Source organism: Schistosoma haematobium, chromosome 6 (genome assembly GCF_000699445.3).
Source record: "Schistosoma haematobium chromosome 6, whole genome shotgun sequence".
Taxonomy (NCBI): Eukaryota; Metazoa; Platyhelminthes; class Trematoda; order Strigeidida; family Schistosomatidae; genus Schistosoma; species Schistosoma haematobium.
The window spans coordinates 18,308,001-18,328,242 of NC_067201.1; the positions used below are offsets into that span (position 1 = coordinate 18,308,001).

The 20,242-nt window shown below is 34.9% G+C and overlaps 1 protein-coding gene across 1 annotated transcript; it reads left to right on the plus strand.

The window, feature by feature from the left end:
* Nucleotides 1–5,297: 5,297 nt before the first annotated feature.
* On the plus strand, nt 5,298–19,259 carry MS3_00008697 (uncharacterized protein; the record flags this gene model as incomplete). Its single annotated transcript, XM_012937615.3, has 2 exons — nt 5,298–5,907; nt 17,844–19,259. The coding sequence occupies 2 exons, from the start codon at nt 5,298–5,300 to the stop codon at nt 18,056–18,058; spliced, it is 825 nt and encodes a 274-aa protein (XP_012793069.2). The 3' UTR covers nt 18,059–19,259.
* Between the last annotated feature and the right edge of the window lie 983 nt (nt 19,260–20,242).

The following is a 20,242-nucleotide window of genomic DNA, read 5'->3' on the forward strand; positions in this document are numbered from 1 at the left end:
TACATTCATGTTCGTATTAATGATTCTGACTTTGATGTTGACTGACAATTTAGAGCTTCAGATGTTCTTTGATTGTAGGAAAGTTATCCTTGCTTTGCACCTTCACATCCACATCAGATCTTCTTTGTTTATCGATCATGCTGTCCAAGTACGAAAACCTTTCCACCACTTCCACAACTTCTCCATCAAGTATATTTGAATCTGTTCTGTCTGTGTTGTATTTGAGGATCCTGCTCTTCCCTTGTGAAAGTTGAGACCAATTGCTCCAGAAGCTGATGCTACACCAATTGTCTTTACCTGAATTTGTTGGTGTATGGAAAAGAAGGGCGAGGTGGACTGCGAAGTCCAAATTGTCTAGTTGCATGCAATATCCAAGAATATAAGTTTTTTTTGGTATGGTTGGTTCACCATAACTAAAACTTCCTTGGAGAAGCCATGACCAGTGGAGCCAATTCATGTCAGGTAGAAACAGGTATCTGCCTAAGTACAATGCAAGATGGCCGCATAATTTCGTGGATTGGTTGAAGTTAGACATTAGCACCGTTGGACTCCGGCTCACTGGTCTAGTGTTTAAGCGCTCGTGCGTGGGTTCGAATCTCGCGAGGCGGGATCGTGGATGTCAGTCAGTCAGTAACAACGTAGAACTTAGTACGTACATACATCATTTCGAGTTGCCACACCACATTAACTCTGAGATGCAGTTGTCCATTCAAATCCCGTGGTTGTAGAGACGGTAAGAGTATTAGCAGTAATAGGAAAGATTAGGGTTTGAAGATGTTATTCAAGGAGTATAATCCAGTGAAGTAAATTTGGAAAGAGAAAAAAGAAAGGGACATGAAGAATTCAGAAGATTAGAATTTGGGAGAACACAAAGAGTGGATGCACCTGCGTCACTGCAAACGATTTTGAGCCATGTCATTCAGGGTCTCTAACCATCGGTTGTTAACATTTCGCGGTCCCCAACCAGGTAGTCTACACCTACCAATATGACTCAGACCACTTGTCAGTGACTTCATGGACTTGTGCCATGTTTTTGTCTGGCCACCCCTAGCTTTCTTCCAACCTACTCCTATACCACTGAACATAGCACGTCGAGGCAGTCGGTCGTTCGGCATACGTAACACGTGTCCCAGCCATCTCAACTGATGAAGTTTCACTACGTCATCAATTGATTTGCCATCCTTACCTAGTATCCGTTTCCTAACAACTGCATTACTTACTCGATGGTCCCATGATATACGAGCAATGTTTCGAAGACACCTATGATCAAATACTAGTAACCTACGAATATCCTCTACTCTTACCGGCCATGTTTCACTGCCATAAAGTAGGATGGAACGAACTGCTGCGCAGTAAACACGTCCTTTGTTCGATAGATGGATATCTCGCCTACGCCATAAATGACGCAAGTTGGCAAAAGCTAGTCGAGCCTTTTGTATCCGTGCCGAGATTTCGTCACACACCAGACCACAAGGGCTGATGAGACTTCCAAGATAAGTGAAGCGATCGACACGCTCAATTACTTCACTCCCTATCATTAGTTCGGGTGTCAATGCAACCCAATCCTGAAGCAACATTTTGCATTTCGAGGGAGAGAATCGCATCCCAAATATGCTTGCATCGTTGCTTAGAGTGGTCAGAAGACTCTGCATTTTGTCAGCGTCTTCAGCAAATAAAACTATGTCATCAGCATATTCTAAGTCAACAAGTAAATCTCCCGGTAGAAGTTCAACCTCTGGAAATTCAGATGAGGAAACTACTATCTCTAAAGGCACGTCAACGACAAAGTTGAACAAGAATGGAGAGAGTTGACAGCCCTGACGAACACCACTTGAGGTAATCAATTATGATGACAGTTCGCCATAAGCTCTCACCCGACCAGTTGTGTTCGAGTAGAGAGCCTTTGTAAGGTTAATGTACTTCTTTGGTACTCCTTTCAGTGAAAAACACTGCCATAGAACCTCACGATCAACAGAGTTGAATGCTGCTTTAAGGTCGAGAAATACTACGTTTGTGTGCGTCTGTGTTCTAGAACCTGACGTAGTGTGAATATCTGACCTATACAACCAGGTCCAGGTCAAAAACCAGTCTGGTTTTCTCTAGTCTGTTCTTCACGAGCTTTTGTTAGGCGTCGAAGTATTGTTGAAACTAATATTTTAGACACTATATTAGTCAAACTGATTCCTCTGTGATTGTCACAAGAGGACTTTTGTCCTTTCTTATAGACTGGCACAATCAGTGATTGAGACCAGTCGGATGGAATTACATCAAGTTCCCAAATTCTACCTGAGACCTCAGTTAATCTCACTGCTAATACTGGACCACCATACTTAAAAATCTCAGGGTTGAACCTGTCAGGGCCTGCTGCTCTCCCTCGCTTCAGATTTCCTATGGCTTTTTCAACTTCATAAAGAGTCGGAGGACCTACATTAACTTGCCATTTAGGCTGACTGGAGATCGTGGGAAACCGAAGTGTGGCTGAAGGCCAGTTGAACTGATCCCTAAAGTGTTCTGTCCATCGATCCAATCTCCTGGATTGAGAATGAATAATATGTCCATCTTTCTCTGAGAGTGTTTCGCTAACAGTCGGTTTCCTAATTCCGGTTTCCTTAACAAGTCTGAACAATTGTCTGCTATTACCTATCGCCGCTGCCTTTTCCATCTCTCTTGATTTCGCTACCCACCACTGTTCGCGATCAGTGCGTAGGCTTCTTTTCAGCTTGTGCTTAAGCTGACTCCGCTCTTCATTATGTTCAGATCCAGATGGAATGAGTTTCCGAGCATCTATCAGTGCGATAGATGCTGCTGAGATTCAGTGTTTCTCCCTAACCTTGTGGTTTGCCGTACTAGCAGATATCACGTCCAGTAAGACGCAGGCAAATACGCGCTCCTACTAGAGCATGATCTGAATCTAAGCACGTGCTCCAGAATGAGCGACAGTCTTCTATCGAGCCCCTCCAAAGGTGGCTGATAGTGATGTGATCTATGTGGGTCCAACGTTGGGACGAATTAGGGGGTCGCCATGTTAAAAGATGTTTTTCCTTATGCTTAAAGTTAGTATTTGCAAGGAACGTGCAGTTACCTTCCTTTTCGCTTAGTTTATCTACTTGAGCATTGAAGTCACCAGCCATTATTACTATATCAGAGCGCCTAGCTTTTAGGATGAGGTCGGAGAGCTTTCTGTAAAACTCATCTGTGCTGCAGTCAGTGGGAGAATAGGCAGAAACGGCAAAAAGGCAACGACGAGTGTCCCTATCTTTTCGGATCCTTACTGTTCCGTTTAGTCGGACAGCGCACAAACGACTGTCTACTGGAATTCAGTCTAAGAGAGCTAGTTCTGCCCTAGGACTCAATGCTATACCTACGCCGGCGAGGCCACGGGAAGCAGAATCAGGGCTTCCAGATACACGAAGCGTAAATCGAGTCGGTTCTTTATTTTGGCATGCTGAGGTCAAATGAATAACGCTACTCGGATCCTGTATGCTCGTTTCGGAGACGCAGCACACATCGATGGCGCGAGATTCTAAAGTCCTAGCTGAGGAAACCTGTTGTCCTATTTGGCATAGTGTTCGGACGTTATAAGTTCCAACACGAAGTTTAGAGAGTGGTTTCAGGAGACCAGGAATAACGTTCCACGTACTCGAATCGTCTGCAATAGCGGTGCGAGGTGATAAAGGGAGGTGAGAAGAGTTAGTCATGGAGATAAGAGAGGTATTAGGAGGTGTAGGAAGGATTTGAATGTGACCAACTTGGTCTCGTGTGCTGTTACGGGCATGAGGGCTGATGTCACTTCCCCGCTGCCCACACCGTGGAAGGGTATTTCTTGAGGAACCTGAAAAGGAAATTGGATTAGTGTTGGTCTTGACGACCTGGGAGCGTGACCGCAGAGCCCAAGGGACAACTGCTTGAGGCCGGTCGCGCACGGCCTTTTCGTGGAAGGTTTTTAATGTGTTAGCTCTGTTCTTCAAAGCGCCTTACCGCCGGAGACGGAAATCCGTGAGATAAGGTGAGGTGTGACATTTTTAGGGTCGACCTTTTCTAACCTCACTCCTCCTTGTGGGAAGACAGTATCGCTGCAGATGCTGGTTTTCTGAGGGAAACACCTTACTGCTGTCACACCTCTGTACAATCAGCAGTACGACTTCGCCCTTAGACCTTGGGTTTACTGCTTTTAGTTTTACTGCTCTCCAACCGACCTGTCTGACATGGTAGGACCTTGAGGAACGATTGTTTCAGCCAGTATAGCTCGATTGGTTCATCACGATAGGCCAACCCGACCACCACGTCAAGGTAGCAGCTTCGGTCGGGGGATCGTGGATGCTCACTTCTGAGGATCTCCATACTAGAACGAAACGGCCGTCCAGTGCTTCCAGGTTTTCCATGGTGGCCTAGCTTCAACTGACTCATGATCCTAACCACTGAAATTACTATAATATCCACAAAACCCATCTGATATTAAATATAAATTAGTTTAATCAAGATAAGTGAAACAGGCCAGAACAAATTGACGTTCATACATACGTTTAAATAAACTGTGATATTTATTTCTAGCTATAGCTTTATGCAAGTTTGAAATCATTTCTTTAAATTAAGGAACTGTTATATATCAACACTAAGAATTAGATTATGGATGTTCAAACACACCCACCTTATAGTTTGACATTCCTACTTGTCATAATTCAATTATGATTCTACCTATAAAATTTCATTGCTCATAATTATTATTAATAAGGTTTGTTGTTAGTTATCTACTAATCAAGTTGTCTAAGTATACACAAATTCTCACAATTTGCATACTGCATCGATCTGTTGTTACCTTTTCCATTGCTATCATCATTTTAATTGTTTCACTTTTGTGTCTACTGTCAACTGCATCATGATTTTCTGTCTTATTATTAACATTAAGCACATGTTCTCTGGAGGTGTTGGTAAAGTAATGATCTCTCTCCTATTCCGCTCCTAAATAAATAGAGTATGTATAGTTGTGTGATTATGATTATTGATCTGGCGTTAATCTGAATTACTTAACACATCTTATCCATAAAATTACGTTTTTACGACTCTGCTTACTTATTTCATGGGATAGAAATAGATATTACTTGTTACATAAAACAGGACTATGATTGGTCAAAGTAATGGATTTTTCGTAGCCTAATAAGAATACCTGTACAGTAGTTTTAATCCATTCATTGGTCAGTGTTTGTTGTACACTCAAGAAATACTCACCTAACGACCTTACCAATATTTCATTAACTATATTTATTCAATGATACAAGTGAACATCGTGAACTATCATAATGCATGAAGGTCATTTATCTACACGTACAGGAAGTATGTGCTCATCTTCAGGGAATAGTAATAATAATATTATTAAAATACCACGTCGTACATCAGTGACTCCAGTTACACAAAAATCATCATTAGTTCCTCCACTTAGTAGAAAATCATTATGCAATAACACAACAACCATCAGTTCATCTAACGAAGCAACTACGTCTTTTCCATCGGACAAATTACGTCGTATGTCTACGCTATTTAGCATCGATCGGGCAAAAGCACGTGAAGTCATTATGGCTGTACTAGAAGATCCTGCAAGAACTGAATTTAAACGTCTTAAAATAGAAAATGACAGCCTAACTAGTGAATGGAAACAAGTACGTAAAATATTAGGACAATTGCAAGCAGATTATGAGACAAGTCGCTCATTAGATCCTCTAAGACGATTTAAGCATTTACAAGGTATGGTCAAACGTATTGTTATGCATATACGTATTACCGAACCGAGTTCCCTGAAGAAATTTTCTTCACATTCAGAGAATTCAAGTGAAATTACATTACAAGGAGATGTTCTGCAAAGTGAAACTAAAGTCAAAGAAATGGAAAAACGTGTTGGACAAATGTGTGATAGTAAGTTTGCCATAACATAATTCACTTACTATGTAAAACACATATTGTATATTAATGCATCGGCCTACTAAGTGTCGTTAAAATGACTATTTTTTTCAGATGGTCATTCTAGATACAACTAAGTTAACATTGAGCTTTCTTGAATTAGTTTTAGGTAGCCAAGTGATTTACCAATTACATAGTCAGAAACAAATTAATCATTACAGACTGTGGAACACTGAACATTTATTTTGTTCTGAATTTGAAATGATAATAGACTCACTATGTTTCTTACTAAGCAATTTGCTCGTGAAACACAACCTTGGGATTAGGAATTTATTCACTGGATTTTAGCAGATGTATTGATTTTATATATGATTTTTTTAACCATATTATAACATTTGTAAATATCACACAGGTCATGCAAACTCTAGAATTATAGTGTTTGTTTGAAAAACTCGCGTCACGTCAAAGTAAAAACAAAATGAACGGTGGCAGTATGCAAAACTATATATTTTGAAGATCCCATTGAAAATAGATCGATGTCCTAGAGAGAGCTATTGAACAATGTAGTACAACAGTCCTGTGTAGTACATTCTCCAAACATTAGGTTTAAATGTGTGGCCTGATTCTATGTTTATTTGCAAGTTTGATAGTTTCATCAAAACCTATTTATAAAATACATATAATTAGACATGACGATTATCAAATATTCAAGCACCACTGTTAGAATTATCAAGTGAAAACCATTAGAAGGTCATTAAAAACATTATACTTTATGGCTCGATAGATGAGTTACAAAAACACATTTAAGCCACTGAGCACAGCTATGTCGATAAATAACTGTCATTAAAAACTGACTCTTGTATTCAAGTAAATGTTTTACAATCGCTTTCATTACAGTAACTATCCGCATAATTTACTCTTAGGGTTAATGCATTTTGATCAACAATCTGGTGAGATACTAGGAACAGCATATTTTTCCCGTAATTTTTCGTCGCTTTCACATGCATAAATAATATTGTTTTGTTCATCTTACTGTATTCCTCAGTTCACCCATATAACATGAAAGAAGGTGTTAGCTACATTACTATATCTGTAACTTATGAATATTGTTAATTTGCTCTACATCACCATCGCTATTTTACTATTCGTGTCTATTGAATAGTGTCAATTATTATGTTATAACACCGGCAAATACTCATAGACGACTGTAAGTAACCAATACCCAGTAATGGTGAAAAGATTAGGCGCGACCTCAATTTATGGACGAACCGATCGGATTTAAGATATCAAGTCTTGGATTTTAGCGCGAAATCCATACACACATTTGGCTAAATACTATTTCGACATCATAGCTGATGTCAGTTCGTGATGAAAACAATAAACCTAGTTCCTAACCCTAATTATCAACTGTAAATCATAATTATAATTCCTCACATTGCTTTATAACCCTCATTTAGTCCTAGTTAGTAGGCAGACCTTTTCAAGGTCATTTCAGAGTTCTTTCAGGGCCATCCATATATTGCAGTCTCATCGAAGAATAATTCTCTGTGCTTTATGGCTGGCCGAATACTAACTAGACCTGAACAAAAAGGAAGGACACAAGATCAATGATGACCAGCCCAAGATCGTCCTTACATTTTAGATATACGTAGTTTAAATACAAGGAGACCAACCTGGATCACACCATAAAATAAGAAATAACAATTAGACATGATCAAGTCAGAAATTGTTTGAGAGAAGTGAAGACTGTTAGTAATATATTAGGAATAAATTAGGAAAAGTAAACGATGTAACAGTGGTCAGTGGGCCAAATGAAAGCTTATGATAAAAGGAATATATATACAACACTAACTACCTCATTTGTTGAGAATAAGTCCACTAATTGGAACTGTCTGATATCAAATAAGTTGTACTGTTTCGTTAAGCTACTCAACTCAGTATTCATGTTCCAATTCGGTCGATATGCTTCGATCAGCACTGATGCTTAATTAGTATGAGATCGGTTTCTAATGAGAGAACTATTAGCAAAAACTGTCTTTCTTATGTAGCAGTGAAAACCATGATTATGAGATAATTTCACAGATTTTCTATTTCTGAAATGTTCTACTCAAGCAAAATTTCGATGACAATAATCTACTTCTATCTAGTCAAATGTCTAAAACTTTCTGGATTCTAGACTTGTACACTTCCTATAAACTGTTGCTGTAATCTCATTTGTTTCTTTTTATGACTGATTCGGATACAAAACCGTAAAGACAACAAGTTAGTTTTTAACGAATGAATTTCGCTGATAAAGATTAGTAAAACAAATCGGTACACTTCAGTTTATTACTCTATTGTTAGCATTCCTGACTAAATTTACCCAAACTCTGATAAAAAAGTACTATAGATTATTTGCCTTAACGTCAACTGCGCTTATATGTGTAATATCATCCTGAACTATGGAGAAGTGTTTAATATTAGTCGAAGCCTCCTCAATCGTGCCGACTCGATGACTACATATCAAATTGAATGATAAACCTAAAGCTCTTGAGACTAGTATAATACAGTTGATTTGCTTTATCGACAAACGATTTTTGACTAATTTTAATCTCAACTAATCAGTGGTATAAAACTCTATATTCAGCGAGTTTCTGCCATGTCTTCTTATTTGGATGGTATCATAGGATATGATTTAAAGCTAGAACTGTTAGTGATTGTTTTGATTTTAGTACTGAACTATTAATATACATTCAATATTTGACATTGAAATTATGTTTATGGTAACACATAGATTTTATATGGATATCTAAAATTACTAAGTGGTTTCCTACAACAATTTATATTCTACACTTTGTTAAACTGTCTAATGAAATCAAATAATCATTCCCTTAGAAATTATTAATTATTCTTCAGAAAACAATAGCAATTATATTACAATCCATAGAGGATATAAATTCTTCACTGTTTTGTTTTTAATTTGTTAAGACTCTATTCAATGAAGTCCGTTTTTCAAAATCAATACAAGTGCTACGCTGAATTTGATGACTTCATTTCTTAATTGAAATATACGTACTTACTTACGCCTGTTACTCCTCGTGGAGAAGCATAGGCCGCTTAACAGCACTCTCCACCCAACCCTATCCTGTGCAACCCTTTCCAGCTCTTTCCAGTTGTTATTCATCCTTTTCATATCTGCTTCTATTTCTCGACGTAATGTGTTATTTAGCCCTCTCTTTTCCGCTTCCCTTCAGGATTCCAAGTTAGGGCTTGCCTCATGATGCAGTTTGGTGATTTCGTAATGTATGTCCTATCCATTTCCATCGTCTTTTCCTAATTTCCTCTTCAGCTGGAAGCTGAGTCTTACATGATCATCCTTATGAAAGACTATTTAGAAGATAAATAAAATAAACATTAATACAACTGATTAATATTTCTACATTTCATTAGATCATTATCATAAGTGTTAAAGTACTCAATAATGAATGAACTTCAGTAATATCTAAAATAAAGTCTGTTATTCATTTATTCATTGGTCATTGGTTGTTGCACTTCGAATCAGTGGTATTTTAGAAACATGAAAGAGATTTCTTTAGGAAGTTGGTCATCGTCAACTAGCCCAAAACACCTGTTCAGTGTTTCAGTCCATCGTATGAACTTTCATAAACTAAATTGAATTCTAAATGGATTCTGTGCTTCTTTAATGATGAATACAATTATATGAATTTATTGTCAAGTGTTTTTTTTTTTGTAGCATAAACAAAAACCGAATTCATAATAAACAGGTTAACCAAAATGAGTGACATCGATTTCTAGAAAATTTCAGTTATTCACTTTCAAAACTGAGATACTTAATAGTTATTTGATTTTGAATTAAAATACAATTGAAAAAAGCTGACCGTTCACATTAAAATTGAATTGCAAGCTTCCAAATGCCCTGGTACGTCAGAGTGGAGAGAGTCAGCGCTCCCTCTCGAAATGCTCTAACATGAACACGTGCATACAACCACTGCCAGGGAAGTCCTACTCACTGCCTTCTCACGGCATTACTGTTGTTTACGAAATCGAGAGAACGAAAAGCGAATGTCCGGCGCTTTAACCGTGTTGGTGGATGTGGAGGGTCCAACTAGGAGAGTTGTAAAACCCCGATTCCAAACCAATGGTGCACATGGGCTCCAGGATCCTGAAGGAACAAATGGCGTATTAACTAATTGTTGGTCACCGATTATCATGTGACTGCATCTCCTGACGTTGCTCCTCTGCCTTGTGGATCAAACCTTTAGGTCATAGGCTCCGGGTGTGACCCCCTAAGAAAATCACCTGCTTATGTCTGGGCGTTCGGGCAGTACCACAGCCCTCACACAAACCGAATGATTTATGTATTTATTTATTTGGTGCCTCCTTGTATCAATGTCTGTTTTAAAATAAATAAAAAATACAATACAATTCGTAGAATTTATTAAAGTTTTATTTAATTGTTTCTTATATCTTCAAACAATTTTGGATGATAAATCGTTTCTGAGGGAATATTAATTAACTTTAACAAGTTTAAATAGAATATCATTGAAAAAAATTCATAGACTTTTGAGGTCATTAGAATAAACGTTTTGCTAAACAATAGTAAATTATGATTAAGCAACTTTTAAAAACTCCTCTCATATTTCAAGGATGCATAATCTAATACTATAACTGGTAATAAAATGTCACTATTAAATTGATCATCTTTCATGAATCTTTCATCATCCAAATCCATAATATCTCATATTATAGAGAGAAAAAAAACTGGTTTCTAATCAAAAGTTATTATCATTCTGTCAGACACTTAAATAATTTCAATGGTTATGGAATATGTTGAAACAAATAGGGGGTGGGGTTTTACCTGTGAAGTTTTTCTATCAAACTGCAAGATTAACATTTTTGTGTGTGGTCTTTCTTTGATATTTATATATATGTCACTCATAATGAAAAGTCGATTGACAAATGTAGAAATAATAGAATCACATGAATGTCATTTTTGTTGTTAGTTGAATGTTCATCATGTGTGTTTCATTTCATTTTATCGTAATGATTCTTGTAGAAATAGAAAAACACCGTGTCAGTTAAATCACTTGAAACTTTGGATGTAGATCTAAGAAAAGATTCATATTACAAAACTGAAGTATGGCTGTTTTTGGTTCCTGAATCATTAAAATGTGATAGAGATTAAAGTGGTTTTGCAAAAGATATACATGAAAAATAATCCATATCTAGTGTTATCTTAAAAAAGTCTTTAGTTACATCAATGTAAATATAGAATTTTCGGAGTCACTTGAAGCTGAGGAGTCTCACAATAGGACGAAACGGCCGTCCAGTGCTTCAAGGTTTTCCCTGATGGTCTAGCTTCAATTGACTCATGATCTCAACTACTGAAATTACATTTTGAACAATCTGATCACACATACGTGCTAACTCTGAAACCCCTTTGTGTGTTCAAAAACCATTTGTTCTTACCATTAACCTACTCTGGTAATACTGATTTATTATCCAACGTGGTTTACACATTGTTTTTGCGTACATTATTACCTTTTAGTTTGTCTAGTTGACCTTTTATTTTTCATATAAAATGTCCTAACACAAATATGTTTGATCAGATTATTCGAAATGTGTTAAGCATATAGATTACGCAATCCTGACAACCTTCGTCTTCTTATTGCATTATCCAAATATTCATAAAGCACAAAAACGTCCAACAGATGAGAAATCAATGACCTCAAGTTTTCATCAACTACTACACAAAACTACTAGTAATTTCACCTCCGGATAATGACAGCTACAGTGTCATTGAAACCCAAGGAAAATTGGGTGAATATTTCATTCTAAACTGGAACTTCACAGTAGTAAGTGCTCATAACTATTCAGTTATTTTCAATTCCCTACAGACTCATTGAATCAATGCTATTCAATGCTTCCATGTTTTCAAAGGTTGTTTAACTTCAACCGATAAATGACTTCAGTGAATTTCAAAACTTTCCACAACCCTATACTCATTGGTTTATATCTTCAGTCACTGCGGATTCGTGGCCTTGTAATCTTCATACAAATTTATCGGTTAGTTACTGTTTGACAGTTGATTTGGTTGGCTATTTCGCAACTTCTCACTACACTTTTATAAAATGGATCCCTAATTTTGTTATTAGTGAGCAAACGGTCTATAATTAATAAAATGTTTTATGTTGATTTAACCGAGTATTTAGCTGGTTGTAAAATGTTTTGAAAACCACCAGTTTAAGCTCTCCAAAACTGTTACAAATTTGAAACTGGTAACCTATCAAGACAATATGAAAGCTTATAATTTTATTGTTAATTTTTTTTATCCACCACTAGTTGAACTACTATTTTGCTTTTTGAATAAAACATAGCAAAGTAGTTCTTATTTACAAAACATGTTCCATTTTCATGTGAATGACTTCAGGGAGAATTTTCGAAGTTTCGTTGAAAAATTATAACCAGTAGAGTCTGACATTGTCGGGGAAAAAGGTAGATATCTGGGATATCAAAGAACGATGGCCGAGCTGTAATGCAAACTAACCGAATTTGGCAATTATCTGCTGATGAAGTTGGTAATATTAACAATGTAGATTTTAACTTAATTTCTAGTAGGTAAGGCGTTGAAAGTACAAAATACCATGTTGTTAAACAAATGAACACACTGTTTGCCCAACTGATATTAAGAAAATACTCTAACATTAATTTATACCTAAATCAGGCAGTAGAAAACACAAAATTGTAAGAAATATTGGGTTTATTTCAAGCAACTTGGGATGGAAGGATTCGAACTGAATATAGTGTGTCTGAATGAAGATGTATGGGACTTGATAAGTTTCCAGACTGTTCAAAATGACTCGAATGAATATTATTCTGACGTGTTGCAGCCATCAGGGAAACAATTTTGATTGTGACACTTCACCATTCACTATTGTTGTGACCTTTGTAACTTGGCAATACATTAATTTTCATTTACTATTATCTGTCACTGTACCATGTAAAATACTATATAGACTGTGATATCACTGATTTCATTGTCTTTTATTAAGACACGGAAGTTCTCTTCAAGTACCCTTTTTCTTAATTTATATTTATGTATGTATTGTAAGTTTTGAAGCATTAGTCGTCAATCCATCTAGTTGAGTAGATCTGCTTTTGTATCAAAGGCATCTCCTGTTCGTTCTAAGGGAGCGATCAACACATAACATTATCGAGTCATGGGTGAGGAAATCTTAAATAAGGTGAAGCAGCTATATAGAAATATCTGCCTTTAATACTTCTCAGAGGTACACATTTCCGATTTCAACGAATTTTATCGGTCATAAATGTTTCATTTTCTTGACAATGAAAACCAATCACCCTACATGGGGTTAGACCTGAGATATTACAATTTCGCGCCATATGAATTTGTCTCTGTACAATGTGAGTAAACCTGTGGTTCGTAAATGGGTCATATTGTCAGTAAACATCCCTGTGACTGTTGTCAGTTGATCAGAACTCTTATACTTCTACGTATCGATTGTCACTTCGATCTCTACCTCATCTAACTTACTTAAGTAAGCCAATGTGTATACTCTAAAGTAAAATAGATGAAACTTCACTTGTTTAGCTAACTGTAGGAAAATTAGACTTTTTTATTATTCCATCGACATATTCAAATACATTTGTATTTAAACATAAGATATTCTTTTAAATTCATTCATTACATGCCTTTTTTGTATTCCTTATTATATAAATAACCTGGGCGATTAAATTCTCTTCATTCATTCAATATAGAACCTTAAAAGTACATTCAAATTAGAAATTATTTAATATTGTTATCATCATCTCAGAATGTAATTACCCCCAATTGTTATATTAGTTTATATATTGAAAATTAACAACCTTTTTTTAATTTAATAATTACATTGAAGGTTTTCTAATTGTTAAGCATTTCTTAAACGTTGTATATTTATCTTCTTGGTCAAATGAATATTTAATCATTACTTTATATTAATGTTGCATCCTAAACCTATTTACTCATGTGTTCATATATGCTCTATTGTTTACCGTTATATTATTCATGGTATCCTAAATAATTCATTATCGTTTGACTCTTTATGATACTTAATTTTAAGCTACTGACTATATAATTTAGTAAAGTAACATTTTCATTGAATTCAAGTTGCTGACATTATTTATATGATGTAGTGAAAGATGAAATTCATCTGAGAAGTGGGATACAGAAAAGAATTTGACAACTTAATCATACGTCTATTCATAAAGACGTTTCATTGGAAAACAAAAATGAAATATTATTCTACAAAGCATATTGAATAGTGAGATGGTAGAGGACAAAGTCAACAAAAGGAATACCCTACCATACATAAAAGGCATATCAGAAACAACGACAAGACTGCTGAAAACCTTAGGAATGGGTTTTGCGCACAGACCAACAAAATCCCTACAGTCAATCCAATGGCAAAAGAAGACAAACCAAACATCATCTACAAAATAAACTGAGAAAAACACTAAATCGGACAAAACGGACGCCCACTTCATCTTCGCCTGCTTGAACACCAATTGGCAGTCAAACGCCATGACCTGTCCTCACTTACATCAATGTTCGTGGACAACTGCGGACACACATTCAACTTCAAAAATATTGAGATTTTGGGTAGAGGCAATTGGAAAATCATCAGAGAATTTTTAGAAGCTTGGCCCTCAGGTCAATTAGGAATCAACAAGCACATTGAAATCGATCCAATTTATCAACCAATCAGGAAAATTGTGCACAAACATAGGAACAAAGATTAAACCAATGGGAGATACAACCGAGACAGTGAAGTAAACAATGACAGGTTTAAGGTCAACAAGGACCAATCAAAGTCGAGGTGTACAGGACAAGCTGTGAACCACACATAGAGAAATTCGAACACATCACTTCTACCTGAATTTTGTGTTGATGATGTCGTTCAGAAGAACGATGAAAGCTCCACGACTAAACTATCTAGCTCAGAAAACAAAACTCCATCAAAAATATTGAATAGTGATTGCACCAAATCACCAACTGACCGGATTTGAAAATATAGATTCCAACTCTGACTTCAAGATATTGTGGACGCCTCAAGTTCTGAAGATCATCATTTCAATCAATTATAACATTTTGGATATTAATTGACATCGGATTACGAAATACGATAAAATAACTATCCGGTGTTCTTTGATGACCGGTAGCTCGTTAAACAATGTTAGCATTTGATTAGAACTTATTTTAAACAACAGATATATGAATAATATGTGATACTGTGAATTGCAAGAAAAATTTATTTGCGTATTAAAAATTTTGACAGACTCAGTTACAGTACTCTGCTTTTATAGAGTAAATTAAACATTACCGGAGTCATAGAATATACGTTTATATATCATTTTATTATTTATGGATAAAGTGTCAAATAAACGTTCTAAGGCTTTTGAATAGACTAGTCATCAGAAAATCATGGGCTTTTATAAGTTTTCAAATGTAATCTGTTCTCATAGGTATTCGAACATTTAAAAAATGGCTCTTCTCATTTATATCTCAATAGTTATGAACTCATATTTCTATCTGTTTTCTAACCATTTCTATATATATTCACCTAGGGTTAAAAGGGATAAAAAGTAAATCTTTCAAATTTTAAAATAATCATTTCCTGAGTTCGTTTATTTGATTATTATTCTGAACATATACGTCAGATCGCTATTGAAATAGATTTTATATAGGAATACTTGGGACCGAATTGTGAAATGGAAGGTGGGATTTGTATTCTCTGTGTACGTGGGTTGTAGTGGTTGAGAGCTTCTACGGCTAAATATCTACACACTTTTTCATGGTTTATGTTATTTATTATGAAGATATTTGTATGGAGTATACCTGACTATCTTCTGATACAGCAAACTGAAAAACAACTGACAGAATAAACAAATTTATAAATGGTTACCTGTCAGTTTATAAGTGGTAAACAGTCCTAATTCTAAGAGAAAGATGAGTAAACAGGCGAAGTTTCATCACTTATGAGCAATATATGGTGATGGCTTAGTTGCTTAAAAATTCAATTTGGATCGTAAGTTTAGAACCTCTTTGGCCTTTGTTAAATTGAACCATAGAATAACATCACAAATTCTCATGTAAAATGATCTGACTCAAACTCTTATTTAATTAGGAGATGTATATTTTGTCACTTCACATAACTAGACCACTTAGCTAATAAAAATGTCATAAAAAATGAATGATAAATGTTATCATTATTTTATATATTCGAGTTAACTGTAAGCCGATGCTATCAGCAAAATGAACCACATAAATTGCATACTCTTTTGTGTGGTAAATTTCACTAGAATACTTGTCAATAATATGAGTTTTGTAGTTGGTCAATTCTTAAACATGTTTTATATGAAAATAGTTTTCACCATGGAATCATTGGAAAATTAAAGCACGCAAACTTCTGTTTGGTCATTGTTTGGGACTTATCGACAGTACACATCAAAAACCTATATTCGATTAGTCTAAATATGTGCTCAGTTATATTTAAGTGTTTTTTGGAAGGGATCAAAGTTTCTGAATATTATTTATAATTGGTTAAAAGCTCTAACTTACCAATTGCTGAAATGTATTTACTATAGATTGTGCCTTTGACTCTTGAACTTCCAGTTTTTATTTTGGTTATTACTCTAGTTGCATATGAAAATACTTTTGTGGTTTGACTCGTTTTTGTCAAATACCATAAATCCTATAGTACAATGACTAATTTTCAGTAATCATCTACTGGAATGTATTCGAATGAATTGATTGATATGTACATAGCTACATACTCCAATCATATAGCATGGTATTTATTTTTAAAGGGATTTGTAAACTATAAAATTAGAAAAGATTATCGAGTCACATTTCTTGTTGATATTTAAGTGAAGTCACTAACAGGTAGACAATGATTACGGAGTACGATTTATTTACTGTATTCAATTATTTTCTCCTCAACTATATAAAATGCAATGAGTTTACTTCATGAGTTATTCATCACATAATTGTAACCTTTTGTTAGCGGGACATAGATTGGATTAAAGCATGCTCAATGCACGATTGCTTTAGTGCACGCCGGTTGGCTGATTTCTATCCAATCAGCGCTAGTCGATGCTTGGAGAACACTCTAGAATCTTCTCGTGTAAAAACTACAAATATACTAACGTTTTTCTTATTGTACTTCTTACTTCCATCTAACCTTGTTGCTTGGAATATAATCTCTTTCCTGTTCAATCGTGTTCTGATTTAGTGACATGTCGAGTGAATTGGTGTTCAAGAATATTATGTAATATATGAATAGCTGGGTTGTAATAAGTGAGAATTATAACACCTTTCGAATAATTCACTATTCTCTGGTAGACAAGATAATTATTTTATCTCCAATAGTTTGTATCTATCGATGTACGTAAAATTTTTTATTCGAACTCATAATCTCAATCAAAAATTTAATAATCTTCACAACCCCTATGCTGATAATTAACAAGTGCTCACTAATGACTAGCTTCGTGAGGGAATTCTCGGAGATCTAGTAAGAAGCCGCGGCCAGTGGAGCTAACATGTGTCGGGTAGAGACAGGTATCTACCTCAGTACAATGGAAGATGGTAGCGCAATTTAAACACTAATACCATCGGATGCCGGCTCGGTGATCTAGTAGGTTAAGCGTCCGCTCACGAGACTGAGGGCCCTCGGTTTGAATCCCGCGAGCGGGATCGTGGGTGCGCACCTCACTGACGAGAAGTCCCACAATAGGACGAGACGGCCTTCCAGTGGCCTAACATCAATCCGTTCGTGATCTCAATGAAAGGAAAAGATAGAATATAATGGATTCATTATACTTTGCATTATAGTGACTTTTAACTGATATCATATGATAATAATAATAATAAACAAATACTCTTTTTATTTTAGATTATTCAATTGAAGAATTAACTATACAAAATCGACGATTAAATGAATCAAATGAACGATTAGAAAATCGTCTACAATTAATAATACAAACAATAAATGAATTAGATAACCTGTATAATTCTATTAAAAATGATGGCTTCATTAAACGTTATACCACTTTAAAAGATGCCGTTAAACGGATTGTTACAAATAATGATTTATATGATAATCCTTAAGTATAAAAATGTAACAATGAAGTATTTAGTTTTACTTTTTTTCACTCACTTGGCTCAAAGCTAATCGTCGTTGTAGGTGTTCTTCTTCTTCTTCAAAATACTACTTAAATACTAAATCCAATTCTGTACAAATTTTCCAAAACAAACGAATAAATGGGAACATGTTGATGATGTAATATCGAATTTCTGCTTTATGTTAATATGTCATTGTAACCAATCAATAATTTTGATTATTTATACTAGTATATCACTATGTAATTGTTTTTCTTTTGTTTTTTAATACTAAATTTATATCTTCAGTTATTCAATAAGCCATGGATTGTATTACACCTTAGAAATGTGTATTCTTTGTATTCCCTTTAAAGTGAAACTTGATAAAGACAATATTTACTAAAGATCAACATAACAAACATCTGGAAAATATTTAAAAATGGTTGTTTATTTGTTTTTCATCTGAAAATTAGATTTTCATTTTAGTTTGTGTGTTAATGTCTTTAAACTATTTATTTATTCATTTTTTCAGGGAACTATAATCAGTTCATTAATTAATCTAAAGATTTGATATATTTGATAGTATGGTTGTTTTGTAGTAAACATCTATCTGAAGCGACATCAATGTAAGTTTTTGGCTATTACAGCAACGAAAGATGATATATATATTAGATTAGATTAGATTATACATACTGATACTTTTCATTTCAAATTATTAATTTGTTGAAACTTAAAAAATTGTATATAATTTCATAAATGACTATACTGTGAAGTGAATGTGATGTGAGCTACTTATATCCACATAAGTAGTATATAACAATGGTTAGACATAAAATGTATTTCAGTGGAAGATCGAAAGGAAAAAAACGGGAACGAAGAGCAATCGGTATGAAAATGCACAAACAATGAAATCTAAGACAATGGACTGGTATTCGAGGAAGGAACAGTCAAGTTTGAGACGATGGATTTATATTTTACTAATTAACTATTTACTGTATGGTTCTCAGATTTCAGTGAGATGTTCTGTAATTCGTGCTCAAATACATTCGGTTGTCTCCATTCTTGTTCTTGTTCACTACAGTGATTACAAATGAGAGCATGGACCAATTGATTGCGTCTGTGATGTTACCTGAAAGTGTCATATTATTAAATGTGACAGTTGCTGAACTAACGGTGTGTACTTCCCACACGTCTCAAATCAAACAGAAATAGTCGAGTAATTCCCCCTGTTTTACATAATTTTTTTAGCAAATGTAAACAACGATAAGTAATTATCTTTTTACGCAAAACTCAACTTATTTATCTATCCATCTTTCGACTTATAAATGAACAGAACAATATACTAAGATTAATATTGGCTTGTTTTATGCATAATTGTTATCTGATCCATTTTATACCGCAGATTGTTTTCTTTCATGAGTCATAATTAACAAAAATAAATTAAGTACATCATAGTTACAAAATATACTATTCATTTACTTTCTGTTTACTCACATAACGAATAAGTCATAAATTAAGCTACTTAAATTTTCTCAGTGTAAGATTTTTTATAACAGTACATTCATTTACATAAGACTGTATTTAACAAGAAAACATGCTTAGTCAAGACATTTAATCATTATAATATCCTTGTACAATTTCGTAAAAATATTTCAATAGTAAAACGATTTTAGTTGAGGTAGTTGATGTATAACAATCTGACTGTGTTGTCATTGGTAACTGCCAAAACAATATTCTTTTCAACATTGAGATGAATATAGATGTAAACTGATAGACCGCTAAACAGTAACACATCACGTATGATCTAGTATTCAGTACTAATCATATTTGTAACATATTCACTAGGTTCACTGATATGATGTTGCAGTGAACATTGTTTGATATCAGGTTGCTAAGGCAGACTGATATGTTGTCCTGGTTTTAGATTACATACAGGTAAGGTCTCAGAAGTAGTACGTATTTACAATCTTTTGGAAACTGCACCACTCATTGTCGTCCAGGACTTAGCCACCGTGAACTAGGAATGCTGAGGTCTATTCGAGTTTAGAGCGTTTGGGCGTTGGGAGACAAAACACCAGACAGTTCATTTTACAGTTTTCTTATTATTGCTACATTTTAATTAAATGACATCAGAGTTACAGTAAATCCAGCTAAAGAATATTATGTGGCTTAAATTTGTTTATATAGTTGAGA